Genomic DNA, 14,571 nt, shown 5'->3' with positions numbered 1-14,571 from the left:
AGCCTGAAATCCTTTGTTCTATCAATAAAGAAGCTCAACGCTCTCTTTGGGTCCAGACGGTGCAGTCTTTCTTCCTCTTTGGAAGGATGAGGCGGAGGATAGAACGTGGACAAAGTAATTGCCTGAGCCAAATGGAAGGGTGAAACAACCTTCGGGAGGAAAGCAGCCTTGGTCCTCAACACCACCTTATCCCCATAAAAAGTTGTATAAGGGGGTTTTACTGATAAGGCCTGCAACTCACTCACTCTCCTTGCTGATGTTATAGCTATCAGGAAGACTGTTTTTAAAACCAAATACCTCAAGGGGCAAGAATGCATAGGTTCAAAAGGGGACCCCATAAGGAAAGTCAGGACTAAGGACAAATCCCATTGCGGCATAACGAATGGCTTTGGAGGATATTGATTTAGAAGACCTTTCAAGAATCTGATAACAATAGGGGATTTAAATAAAGATGGTTGGTCTGGAAGACATATGAAGTCTGACAAGGCCGATAAATAACCTTTAATGGTAGCCACTGCACAACCTTTTTGCGCCAGAGATAGAGCAAAAGACAAAATGTCCGATAGATGAGCATGTAAGGGATCAATCTGCCTCTCTCCACACCACGCAACAAATTTAGACCACCTATTAGCGTAGATAGATTTAGTGGAGTGTCGCCTGGCCGCTAATATAACATCCACTACCTCAGGCGGGAGAGAGAAGGAACTCAGGTTGCCCCGTTCAATCTCCAGGCATGTAGGTGCAGACTCTGGAGGTTGGGGTGTAGAACCTGCCCCTGCGACTGCGAGAGGAGGTCTGCCCTGAAAGGGAGACGGAGCGGCGGGCACGTTGAGAGTTGGAGAAGATCGGAGTACCACACCCTCCTTGGCCAATCCGGAGCTATTAAGATTACTAGAGCCCGGTCTTGGCGAATCTTCCTCAATACTCGAGGAATCAAGGGTATGGGAGGAAACGCGTAAAGCAACTGGCCGCACCAGGTCATTTGAAACGCGTCCCCCAACGCTTCCTGCATCGGATATTGAAGGCTGCAGAACAACGGCAATGCGCGTTCTCTCGAGTGGCGAACAGATCTACCCGAGGAAACCCCCACTTCTGGAAGATTAAACGGACTTGATCTGGATGGAGACGCCACTCGTGGTCTGCCGAGAAGTGGCGACTGAGACTGTCCGCACGCACGTTCAAAACTCCGGCCAGATGGTTTGCTATCAAGCAAATCCGATGGTCCTTTGCCCAGGACCATAGTCGAAGAGCTTCTCTGCAGAGAAGGTACGACCCCACTCCTCCCTGCTTGTTTATGTACCACATCGTGGTAGTATTGTCCGTTAGGACCTGTACCGACTGACCACGAAGGGAAGGGAGGAAGGCCTTGAGAGCCAGACGTACAGCCCGTAACTCTAACAGATTGATGTGAAAAATCTGTTCCTCTGGAGACCAAAGACCTTTGATCTCCAGATCCCCCAGATGAGCTCCCCACCCTAGAGTGGAAGCATCCGTTATGACTGTTGTCACTGGTGGCGACTGCTGGAACGGCTTTCCTTGTGAAAGATTGTTGCTTGCAATCCACCACTTCAAATCCACAGCAGCATCTCTGGAGATCTTGACAGTACCCTCTAGATCCCCTCTGTGTTGAGACCACTGCCTTCGGAGGCACCACTGAAGAGCCCTCATGTGCCAGCGAGCATGCGTGACCAACAGAATGCAGGAGGCAAAAAGACCGAGCAGACGAAGGACCTTGAGGACTGGAACTACCGCTCCATTTCGAAACATTGGAACCAAATCCTGAATATCTTGAATCCGCTGAGGCGGAGGAAAGGCCCGACCCAATGTTGTATCCAGTACTGCCCCTATGAACAGGAGGCGCTGAGAGGGCTCTAGGTGAGATTTGGGCTCGTTCACCGAAAAGCCCAGGTCGAACAACAACTGGGTTGTTGACTGCAGATGACGCAACACAAGCTCCGGGGACTTGGCTTTGATTAACCAATCGTCCAAGTAAGGGAATACTGCTATCCCCTTCCTTCTGAGCTCTGCCGCAACCACCGACATCACCTTCGTGAAGACTCGAGGTGCTGAAGTAAGACCAAACGGAAGGACCGCAAACTGATAGTGTTGCGATCCCACCACAAACCGGAGATACTTCCTGTGTGACTTGAGTATCGGGATATGAAAGTAAGCATCCTGCAAGTCGACAGACACCATCCAGTCTTCCATGTTCAACGCCAAAAGCACCTGTGCTAGGGTCAGCATCTTGAACTTTTCCTGCTTGAGGAACCAATTCAAGATCCTCAGGTCCAGAATTGGTCTCAAACGACCATCCTTCTTGGGAATCAGGAAATACCTTGAGTAAACTCCTTGACCCCTTTCCTGCTCCGGGACCAACTCCACCGCGCCCTTTAAAAGGAGGACTTCTACCTCCTGTTCTAGCAACAGGCGGTGTTCTTGTGAACAATACGAAGGGCGGGGCGGGATGAGGGGCGGAAACTCCCGAAAGGGAAGGGTGTAGCCTTTTCCCACAACACTGAGAACCCAAGTGTCCGACGTAACAGTCTCCCATTTGGTGAGAAAATGCTGTAATCTTCCCCCTACAGGAGAGGAGTGAGTGGGAAATGGTGGAAGCCTAAGGCTGCTTCCCCTGCTGCACCCCGCCAGAGGATGAGGAAGAGGCAGAGTGCTGCTGAGAAGCTCCCCTGGTGCGGACCCTACCCCTCCCCCTAAAAGATCTATAGGGATGGGAAGAGGCAGGTTGCTGATATCTTCCCCGAAAGGAAGAGGAGGAAGAGCCACGCCCAAATCCACGAAACCTCCTGAAGAATCTGGAAGAGGCCGTGGAAGAAGGAGCTTGGAGTCCCAGCGACTTAGCCGTGGCCCTGCTCTCCTTAAACCGTTCCAAGGCCGAATCAGCCTTAGCCCCAAACAGTTTGTCCCCATCAAACGGGAGATCCAACAATGTGGACTGCACATCTGCCGAAAAGCCCGAGTTACGGAGCCAGGCCTGTCTCCTTTCCACCACAGTTGTGCCCATTGCTCTGGCTACCGAGTCGGTGGTATCCAGTCCCGTCTGGATAATTTGGGTCGCAGCAGCCTGGGCATCAGAGACAAGATCCAAAAGACCCTGGGGAAGCTCTGTAAACGAAGAGGAGATGTCATCCATCAGAGCATGAATATACCTCCCCAGGATACAGGTTGCATTGGTGGCTTTTAATGCCAGACTGCAGGACGAAAAAATCTTCTTTGACTGCGCCTCCAGCTTTTTTGAGTCTCTGTCCCCAGGCACCGTCGGAAAAGAACCAGGCGCTGACTTGGACGAACAGGAGGCCTGCACAACCAAGCTCTCCGGCGTAGGGTGCCTAGATAGGAAACCAGGATCAGTTGGAGCCGTCCGATACCTCCTGGCCACGGCTCTGTGAACTGCTGGGGAAGATGCCGGCTTCTTCCACACCTCTAAAACCGGATCCAGCAGAGCGTCATTAAAAGGTAATAGAGGCTCCGCCGCGGCTGAGGCCGGATGCAACACCTCTGTCAAAAGGTTTTGTTTCGCCTCCACCACCGGCAAAGGCAGGTCCAAAAAACTAGCTGCCTTCCGTACCACTGTATGAAAGGAAGCAGCTTCCTCGGTATATTCCCCCGGGGACGAAAGGTCCCACTCAGGGGAAGTGTCCAGCCCACTGGCCGACTCCAGTCCACGCAGCCCATCACCCGAGTCCTCTAGCTCTCCTTCCTCTAGAGCTCGTTGGTACTCCTGCTCCTCTAGTACCCGGAGAGCACGCCTCCTTGAATGCAGTCGTTGCTCAATCCGCGGAGTCGACAATACCTCCGCCGAAGTCGGAGATCGGCGCCGATCTTCCGAAGCCACCGACGCCGCATCCGGCGCCACAGGTAACTTCGGCGCCGACTGAAGAGCAGATGAAACGGATGGACCCACCGGATTCACAGGCCGAAATCTCGACGTCGACGGGATGGGAATCCCTGGGGCCAATCCCTCCGAAGCCATCGGAGCGGCCACCGGCGCCGACACTGGCGCCGAGCCCACGTTCCCAAACGGGAGAAAGGGCATAAAGGGTGCCGGCCGAAGAGGCGCAGGATCACCCAAAGAAAAGGCCAAAGGCCCAGCCGGAGCACCCCCTGGAGCCATCTGCTGGAAGATGGCATACATCGCATTCAAGAATGCGGAACTATCGGCTCCAGGGGTGGGAAAAGCCGGATACTGGGGTGCCTGACTCGGAGGCGACCCCGACGCCGGCCTCGGCGTCTGCGCCGGAGAAAAAACTTGAGGCTCCAATACCTCAATCACCGACGCCTGTCCAGGCGAAGTTGGAGACGCCAGAGAGAGCAACGGCGTCGAAGGATGCAGCGTCACCGTGGGGCTGACCTCCCATGTCCTCCGGCGCCGATCCGGAGACCTGGAACGAGCCTCCCTTGAATGACGCCGAGATTCTCTACGGCGCCGGGAGTCTCGATGACGCCGATGTCTTGGAGAAGACTTTTTCTTATGATGCTTCTCCTTTGACTTGGCCATAAACAGCTTCGCCTCGCGTTCTTTAAGGGCCTTCGGATTCATGTGCTGACACGAATCACAAGTCGAGACGTCGTGGTCGGAGCTCAAACACCAAAGGCAATCGGAATGAGGATCCGTCACCGACATCTTGCCTCCACACTCACGACAAGGCTTAAATCCAGACTTTCTCTGCGACATTATTTCCACAGAGAAAGAGTACGCAGCAAGATATACACTGTAACCGCAAGAGTAACAGTTGCTCCCTCGAAGATAACCGTTTCGAATGCACGGAAAAAAGGGAACTGACGTCTGCACGTCGTCGAGGACCTCTTATTGCCTGTATGACGTCAGACGGCGTCGCGTGCGAGACAGTGACGTCCTCGTCGACGTGCAGAGACTAGTAAGAAGATTTCCGTCGAATGCTGGCGCCATGGGAGTATTCATGAGGTGAGGAATCCACAGGTAGTTGTATCCATCAGAAGTGGAGGAGTTGAAGAGCGTTTCGACTTCTTGGACATCTTCTTATGAGACTTACCTGAAGAAGTCTTGGCGTGAGATAAGACCAAGGAGAGCCGCTTTGGCAGCAGCCTCGAGAACTAGAACGCGAACAGGATCTACAGCAGAGCGAAGTCGCTTGGGGAGTGAACAAGAGCTTCATGACCCGCTCACGGATGGCCTTAGGGTTTATAGTCTTGCACTTTGTACACAATGGAGAGTCATGACCCATCTCCAGGTACCATAGTCACACCAAGTGGGTGTCCTCCACCAACATGTCATTCTTCCGGAGACACCTTTGGAAAAAGATGGAAAAAATGCACATTAGGCTTCAACATCTAAGGAAGTCAGTCAAAAAGTCACTCAAGGGAGCTCTGGATCCTCGCTAGTAGTGGAAAAAAGAAGGAACCGAGATCAGCGTACTAGGGTGCGTACTACAACAACAACAACACGCTGAATGATGCCACCTACCGGAGAACAAGGGGATAGCTAAAAAAATTCTATATTCAGTCTGAGGTCTGGGAATATTCTAAGGTAAGGAATCTGCACCTAGATGTCTTTATCATATATAAGTAGAATTCACCATGGAGACTAAAACTAAAGGAGCAGGGTAAGATTTTTTTCCTGTGACTTTTTTTTTTTTTTAAATTCGAAAAATGTTGTCAAAATAGCTGAAGGGATAAAAACCATTCTTATTAAAAAGGCAATTTTGTGAGTTTTCAAAGGTGCAGCCTTACAGCTGTTCCAAATTATGAATCTGTCTGTGTACATGTTTGCATCACCAACACAGCTCAGAAAATAGGTGAGGGACAGTATGAAGATTAAATGCTTACATTAATCTTCTCATTAACAAAGCTAGCTGCATATGAAAAAGAGTCATGACCAATACCTTCAGAGAAAGCAAGTGCAATGTTGCTATTATCACCTAAATGATTTGATGGATTTTATAATCTGGAAGGATATGCAGCCACCACTAGCATCAAAACAGAAGATGACACATACAGTGATGATACCCACTACACAGTGACACCATTTCACGCGTGCACTATACATAGGTCACTACCTATGTATAGCGTCACAATGGTAACTCCGAACATGGCCATGTAACATGTATAAGATCATGGAATTGTCACCCCAATGCCATTCTGGCATTGGAGAGACAATTCCATGATCCCCTGAGTCTCTAGCACAGACCCGGGTACTGCCAAACTACCTTTCCCGGGGTTTCACTGCAGCTGCTGCCAACCCCTCAGACAGGTTTCTGCCCTCCTGGGGTCCAGCCAGGCCTGGCCCAGGAAGGCAGAACAAAGGACTTCCTCAGAGAGAGGGTGTTACACCCTTTCCCTTTGGAAAAAGGCGTCAGGGCTGGGGAGGAGTAGCCTCCCCCAGCCTCTGGAAATGCTTTGATGGGCACAGATGGTGCCCATCTCTGCATAAACCAGTCTACACCGGTTCAGGGATCCCACAGCCCTGCTCTGGCGCAAAACTGGACAAAGGAAAGGGGAGTGACCACTCCCCTGACCAGCACCTCCCAGAGGAGGTGCCCAGAGCTTCTCCAGCGTGCCCCAGACCTCTGCCATCTTGGATTCAGAGGTGTGCTGTCACACTGGACTGCTCTGAGTGGCCAGGGCCAGAAGGTGATGTCAGAGACTCCTTCTGATAGGCTCTTAACTGTCTTATCCTCCTTCCTAGGTAGCCAAACCTCCTTTTCTGGCTATTTAGGGTCTCTGCTCTGGGGAATTCTTCAGATACCGAATGCAAGAGATCACCAGAGTTCCTCTGCATCTCCCTCTTCACCTTCTGCCAAAGATCGACCGCTGACTGCTCAGGACGCATGCAAAACTGCAACAAAGTAGCAAAGACGACTACTGCAACCTTGTATCGCTTCATCCTGCCGGCTTTCTCGACTGTTTCCTGGTGGTGCATGCTCTGGGGGTAGCCTGCCTCCTTCTTGCACCAGGAGCTCTGAAGAAATCTCCTGTGGGTCGACGGAATCTTCCCCCTGCAACCGCAGGCAACAAAAGACTGCATCACCGGTCCTCTGGGTCCCCTCTCAGAACGACGAGCGTGGTCCCTGGAACTCAGCAACTCTGTCCAAGTGACTCCCACAGTCCAGTGACTCTTCAGTCCAAGTTTGGTGGAGGTAAGTCCTTGCCTCCCCACGCTAGACTGCATTGCTGGGTACCGCGTGATTTGCAGCAGCTCCGGCTCCTGTGCACTCTTCCAGGATTTCCTTTGTGCACAGCCAAGCCTGGGTCCCCGACACTCTAACCTGCAGTGCACAACCTTCCGAGTTGTCCTCCGGCGTCGTGGGACTCCCTTTTCTGACTTTGGGTGGACTCCGGTTCACTCCTCTTCCAAGTGCCTGTTCCGGTACTTCTGCGGGTGCTGCCTGCTTCTGTGAGGGCTCCCTGACTTGCTGTGTGTCCCCTCTGTCTCCTCATCCAAGTGGCGACATCCTGGTCCCTCCTGGGCCACAGCAGCATCCAAAAACCCTAACCGCGACCCTTGCAGCTAGCAAGGCTTGTTTGCGGTCTTTCTGCGTGGGAACACCTCTGCAAGCTTCTTCATGACGTGGGACATCCATCCTCCAAAGGGGAAGTTCCTAGTCCTCTTCGTTCTTGCAAAACACCAAGCTTCTTCCACCTGGTGGCAGCTCCTTCGCACCCTCAGCTGGCATTTCCTGGGTCTCTGCCCACTCTCCACACTGTCGCGACTCTTGGACTTGGTCCCCTTGTCTTACAGGTACTCCGGTCCGGAAATCCACTGTTGTTGCTTTGCTGGTGTTGGTTTTCCTTGCAGAATCCCCCTATCACGACTTCTGTGCTCTCTGGGGGTTGTAGGTGCACTTTACACCTACCTTACAGGGTCTTGAAGTGGGCTATTTTTCTAACCCTCACTGTTTTCTTACAGTCCCAGCGACCCTCTACAAGCTCACATAGGTTTGGGGTCCACTCGTGGTTCGCATTCCACTTTTGGAGTATATGGTTTGTGTTGCCCCTATACCTATGTGCTCCTATTGCAATCTACTGTAACTTTACACTGCTTGCATTACTTCCTTTTGCTATTACTGCATATTTTTGGTATTGTGTACATATGTCTTGTGTATTTTTGGCATCCTCATACTGAGGGTACTCACTGAGACACTTTTGGCATATTGTCATAAAAATAAAGTACCTTTATTTTTAGTATATCTGTGTATTGTGTTTTTTTGTGATATTGTGCATATGACACCAGTAGTATAGTAGGAGCTTTGCATGTCTCCTAGTTCAGCCTAAGCTGCTCTGCTATAGCTACCTTCTATCAGCCTAAGCTGCTAGAAACACCTCTTCTACACTAGTAAGGGATAACTGGACCTGGTACAGAGTGTAAGTACCCCTTGATACCCACTACAAGCCAGGCCAGCCTCCTACATCTGGTCACTCGCTCCCAGCACTACAAGGCCTCCCATGGGCCCCCAGAGCCCACTCCCAGACCACCTTCCAGCTCTGCCAGGCCCTTTGGCAAGCCTGCCTTCTCAGAGAGCAGGCTGGCATGAAAAGGAGACATCTTGGGTATGACAGCATTCTCAAGGAGAATCTAGCCAATATCGTCTCCAAGGAAGACATCAGGTGCTCAAGTTATCCACTCCTGACACGGAGAAGAAGTGATGAAAAATAACAATACATGACTCTTCGTTGGCCCTGTAATTTGAATGTGTGCATTTTTAATCCCGTAGGAAGGATCCACTGGAGAGCAAATATCATGCCAGGAGAAGTGCTAATTTCAACTCCAATGTAATATATTAAAGTTGCTTCAATTAAACTTGTAGTTGGATCTTGAGACCAAACAGGAAGTCTGCTCCTAAGCAAACTATTTTGTGTCCCAACCCGTCTCTTGGCGCCCCCTTGATGCTCTTAATTGAGTGTCCAAGGTGTCCAACGCATTTCCCTTGAAAACATTAGAGTGCTCAAAACAGGATGGTTGTCTGAATATTTCAGTTAAGAATACATGGAACAGGACTCTGGACCTATCTGCTGATTTTTAGAACTTAGGCCATGTTTACAAGGGATAGACATTTGTATTGTGTTGCTAGTGGTGAAATTCTTGAACTGGCATTTGGCGAACAAACATAAAGCATTTGCCAAGATATTTTTCATTAAAAAGTAAAGTATGAAGAGAACCAGATATTGTTATAGATTTAACCATAAACAATGCCAACTAGCCATCCAACACATTATTCCCATGACCCATATCTTCTGAGTAAATCTCTGGGCTATGAGAGAGTATGGTTGCAAAGTTGAAATTTAAAGGCATTAACAGAAGGGCAGCACCAAGTGTCTTAACTTGATTCAGCATAGGAAACCTCATCCGGCCCAGACAAGGAAAGCCCTGACAATCTAGTAGTTCTTTTTCAATTCTTGGATGGTGCTGCATGGAGGCTCTGGAGCAATTTGTCTATTTAATTCCAATAACTACGTGCTAGCTAATTACAATACCCCAGCAGCCCGGCAGTTAGAATTCAATTTCTTAGAGAGACAAGTCACAAAACACTGCAAAAGAACAGATGTGTAGGGATTTGGGCTGCAATTATTTCCCACCAACAAGGAGTTCCAAGTAAGTGCAGACTAGAATATTGCTTTGATTAAAACTATGTCCTGTACCAGTCACTACCAACTTGATAGCTTATTGATGCTCTTGGATCACCCCACTAGTACTCAATGGTTTCGAGAAGACTCTACTGAAAGGAAAAGTCATAACAAGGTTTCCGGACGTGAACCTGCGGAAGGATCATTACCAATGGAGCAGCCCAAGCAACAGCACCAGCCCACACCTCAGCCACCCAGAGATGGAACCCACACACAGGTCCCATCCATATGCTCACGTCAGCCAGTGTTGCCATCCCTAGTCCAGAAAAAAAAGGCACAGTATGCTCCCTGTGGAAAAATGGGGTATCAATGAGCCATCCCAAAACCCCAAGTTATTTTTCTGTATACAAAATATCACCAGCCAAGCATGCATAATTCATTTTGCACACCCATATACACAACTTGCTATTAAAACTTGTGTCTAGAATGACAGAAACTAATATCCCACAGAAATGCAGTCATAGGAAATCTTTCTGAATGCTGATAACGCAAATGTATTTAATTGATTTCGGCAATACTACATTCAGTATTTCAGAATACATGATGCTTTGCAACCAGCTAATTTCCTTTTTTTGCAAAATGGGATTTGTTCACATCAATATATGTAGTTGAGGTCTACCCTGAAGGACCATTGAAGTATATTATTACAGAGAACATGTTTTTATTCCAGTGACAGAAAGGTGTTTCATGCTGTGTATAGATCTGTAATGTAATCAGGGTTTGCACTTTGGATCGTGTCTGACAGTACACTGCCATTTTTGTTTTACATATCGACATTGCATATTGACAATATTAGGAATACAGAGAAAAAGTGATATCCCACAAAGCACAGGTTTTACTGGTTAGATGTCAAGAAGCAATTAGAACCAAGCTCAAATGGCTCCTAGGTCAGAAGCGTAGGGTTTATTTACAGTTTGGAAGACTGGGTACTCTGTCACAAACTTTGTAGATTGTCCCAACCACAGTATCACAAGTGGATAACACTAAATGGCACCTGTAACATGGTGGATGGGGCATCCGGCATGGTTGTGTCAGAGCCACTCTGCAAAATTCTAAACTAAGAATCTGACAAATGTGTTACTTCAACACAAATATGGGGGGATATCCTGTATAACAAACTACAAGTTCACTATTTCCTTTGTCACTTGTAATAAGGCAGATGAGATATCTACCATATTTGAGAAAGAATAATCTAGCCTTCAAAAGCTAAATCAGAAACTTAGTCAGTAAAGGACATTTCATACCATACTTAACAAAACCGGTAGTATCACTCTATTTGGCAAAGACAATGCTAAAGAGAAGAAGGAAAAGAGCTACATACTCCCCAGCTGAAAGTAAGCACTGTTTTTCATCTTGTTTTACTCGTGGACGACCCAATTTGACTTTGAGTGGAGAGGCTGGCGACTTCTGTGATGAAGGCTGAATGAAATGAGCAAACAGCTCTGTCTGTTTCAGCAAGAATTCAAATCTTTTAGATCGATCGGTTTTCTGAAATTAAAAACAAGAAAAGAAGACAAAATTATTCTTCAGTACTTAATTCTACAATCTAAATTTCTCCAAGTTCATATACTATTACTTCATACATTCATGTACTAATTCCAACTCTGATAATGCCATATTACTAGAGCACTTTCTATGTGTGTGATTTAAAACAAGGAAAAAGTGATATGCTGCATAGATGAATACTTACAAGGCCAACTCTGTCCTTCATCTTCCAATAGTTAGTAAAGTGTGTATCGTTCAGTTGGGTAATTGTTATACTGGTTACTTATAGCATTTGAAATGGCAAAAGTGCACAATGAAGCAGTATATAACAGCAAGGCATTATTAAAGAAATCTCATAAATATGCCATTTTCCTAACACTGCTGCAAAAAGGACACAGAGGGGGTCATTCTGACCCTGGCGGTAATTACCGCCATGACGGAGGTCGGCGGTAGCACCGCCAACAGGCTGGCGGTGCACTGCTGGGCATTCTGACCGCGGCGGTTCAGCCGCGGCCAGAAACGGAAAGTCGGCGGTGTACCGCCGACTTCCCGCTGCCCTTGAGAATCCTCCATGGCGGCGGAGCGCGCTCCGCCGCCATGGGGATTCTGACACCCCCTACCGCCATCCGGTTCCTGGCGGGTCTCCCGCCAGGAACAGGATGGCGGTAGGGGGTGCTGCGGGCCCCTGGGGGCCCCTGCAGTGCCCATGCCAATGGCATGGGCACTGCAGGGGCCCCCGTAAGAGGGCCCCACGAAGAATTTCAGTGTCTGCTTTGCAGACACTGAAATACGCGAGGGGTGCAACTGCACCCGTCGCACCTTCCCACTCCGCCGACTCCATTCTGAGCCGGCGTCCTCGTGGGAAGGGTGTTTCCCGCTGGGCTGGCGGGCGGACTTTCGGCGGTCGCCCGCCAGCCCAGTGGGAAAGCCAGAATGACCGCTGCGGTCTTTTGACCGCGGAGCGGTCTTTCGGCGGGAACCGTTTGGCGGGCGGCGACCGCCGTCCGCCGCGGTCAGAATCACCCCCAGAGTCTGACCTGATGAAAGATGTATCTTTTGATAAAGTATTTCGAAAGCACAGCTCCAATCCCTCAAATGATACCATAGAAGCACTGGCGACTATTCACATATATATAGAATTATAGAAGGGTAACTGAATCAAAATGAATTTTTTCCCCTCAAGCGTTCCTCTTGTTGTCTATTCCATGTCACTTAGGGCCAGATGTATCAAAGTGTTTTTCCCATTCTGTGTCAATGGGAAAATGTGTTCGTACATATAGCCTTTAGAGACCATTTTTAATTTATATTATACATCTTCATTAAATAACTACAACTGAAGAAATAACATACCCTGAATCCCAACAACTGATCAGTTATGACACAATCACCTGTGAGTAAGGTAGATGCATGCACAAACAGGAGGAGGTCAAAAGACACAGACTGGGCCTAAGGGCTACAAACGTAGCACATACAAAAACACAACAAGACACAAATCAGATGTAACCGCACCAACCATCAATACCTGGCACTGTAGGAAGCTAGGATCTGGTTGTAGAACCCCTCCCACTTTTTGCCTGGCCCGGTTCTTGATATAACTTTGACTGAAGTGCAGTGGGTACCTGCTAACCAGGTCCTTAGTGCCAGTGTTCCTTCCCCCATAACAAGATACTTGGTCACAGTAATCACTTAGCAAGAGGTGGAAGCAGAAATAAAAACTCCATAAGAAGTACTGTGAGGATGCCACAGAAGGAAACCTTCAACCCATGTTATAAAAGAATCATGGTGGAGATGCCCAACATCGAATTCGAGGGACACACTATGAGCAAAGAGAAAACGAGTGGAGACTACTTCCAATGCAATTGAAACACAGAGAAGCGAGTTTGGCCGTAGTGGCAATTCAAAGCTCATAAGGAGCATTACTAACTAACCCCTTAGACATAACTAAGGAATTTGCTTCCTGGTATATGAAACTGTACCCTACCATGGTGAGGGGAACCGATTTGATGGAGGTTGACTTTATGGACAGGTTGACTGAAGCCGGGGCAAGATCTGCTCTTTCGCATGGATTATGGGCCACTATTGGGAATTATGATGTTAAGAATTTGGAAAACGTACTTGCCAGTAGGCTGAAAATAGTGATCTCACTTCTGGTACATAAATATCAGGTTTGATTTATGCCCGAATAACATCACAGAATCATCTATGTACACTAACTCATCTTCTGTAGAAGGCTTTACCCTGTAACTCTGAAAATACTGAAAATAGTCTGTGTCTAGTATGTCTTTCTTGGTTGCTCGGGTTCAGCAGGCTTCGTGTCCACTCCTTCTTTTGTGTTTAGTGAAGATCTGAGGATCTGGTATCAGGGGTCCCCTAAATACTCAATTTAGGGGGCGCTAAGGGGAATCAAGGATAGTAGCCAATAGGCTACTTACCCTTGGGGTCACTACACCCCTAGATGACCACTTCCTATGGGCATCACCCTTTCCAGAGTTCCTAAATCATAAGCCTGGTCGTTTTCGCTTCTTAGGTAATCGTTTATTAACCTTTTTATTTCTGTGGACCTCCGCTTAATCATTACGGAAAACTTGGGGACTTCCACTGAATCGTTATTGGAATCCATGGACTCCCGATTGAGTCAATATTGAAAGGCAAAGACCCCCGGCTAAGCATTTTCTATGATTTGAAACACAAAACAATGCACAGAAATTACTGTAACAAGCATTTATCAAATATATACGGAAATAATTCAATATTCTATTTAATTCACAAACAAATATTTAAAAAAACAAAAATGTAAATGGTTAGGTTGAAGCTTTTAGGAATTAAATTGAGGTCACTCGTTGCCCATAATATATTTTGTTTGATGCATTTAGAATGCCTGTGCAAATCAATCTGAGGATACTAACCTAATTTAAAAAAAATGTTTAGCCTCCAATTTCATTTTCCCTCAGATTTACAGAATATGTTAAATGTTTTCCTTTCACGTTGTTCTCTTTCATTTATGTACACCTTATTAATCATTTATTTTCTAAGCAGTAGTGGAACCCCTGAGAAGGGTTTGCCAACACCTAGGGTTCCCTGGACCACAGATTAAGAACCATTGGCTTAGATCACTCCTTAGATCAGGACTTTTTTTATTCACATTGTCTGGCTATGTGCACAACAGATTTTAAACTTCTTCCCAATTGAATTATTGGCATCTCCCAATCTTTAAATGTGTTTTACCTGGGATGTACCAATCAGTTTATGATCCTCAAAGGTACATATAATCTGTCAAGACCATACATTAGGTAGTGATTTTCTTTTGGCGCTCTATACGCTGACACTTTATAATTTACATAATACTATATGCATATATAATTAAAAGGCATTTATCAGCAAATTCAATTTTTTTTTTTGCATTTAGTAAATTGCTGCAAAAGAGTTGCTTGTTGTGTTGTTTATTTTTTGTATATAGATTTACACTCTATC

The 14,571-nt window shown here is 47.5% G+C and overlaps 1 protein-coding gene across 2 annotated transcripts in view; it reads right to left on the bottom strand.

Moving 5' to 3' along the window:
• Positions 1-14,571, bottom strand: part of LOC138262082 (probable global transcription activator SNF2L1) — a 1,420,807-nt gene that overhangs the window by 1,324,680 nt on the left and 81,556 nt on the right. For both annotated transcript variants that reach the window (XM_069211817.1, XM_069211826.1), the window contains exon 3: positions 10,937-11,103. In XM_069211817.1, the coding sequence (XP_069067918.1) occupies positions 10,937-11,103 (167 nt within the window). The remainder of the gene's footprint in view (positions 1-10,936; positions 11,104-14,571) is intronic.

The sequence above is a fragment of the Pleurodeles waltl genome, chromosome 2_1 (assembly GCF_031143425.1).
Source record: "Pleurodeles waltl isolate 20211129_DDA chromosome 2_1, aPleWal1.hap1.20221129, whole genome shotgun sequence".
Lineage (NCBI taxonomy): Eukaryota > Metazoa > Chordata > Amphibia > Caudata > Salamandridae > Pleurodeles > Pleurodeles waltl.
The sequence above is the reverse complement of the archived record's forward strand: the minus strand, read 5'-3'. Positions and strand labels throughout refer to the sequence as shown.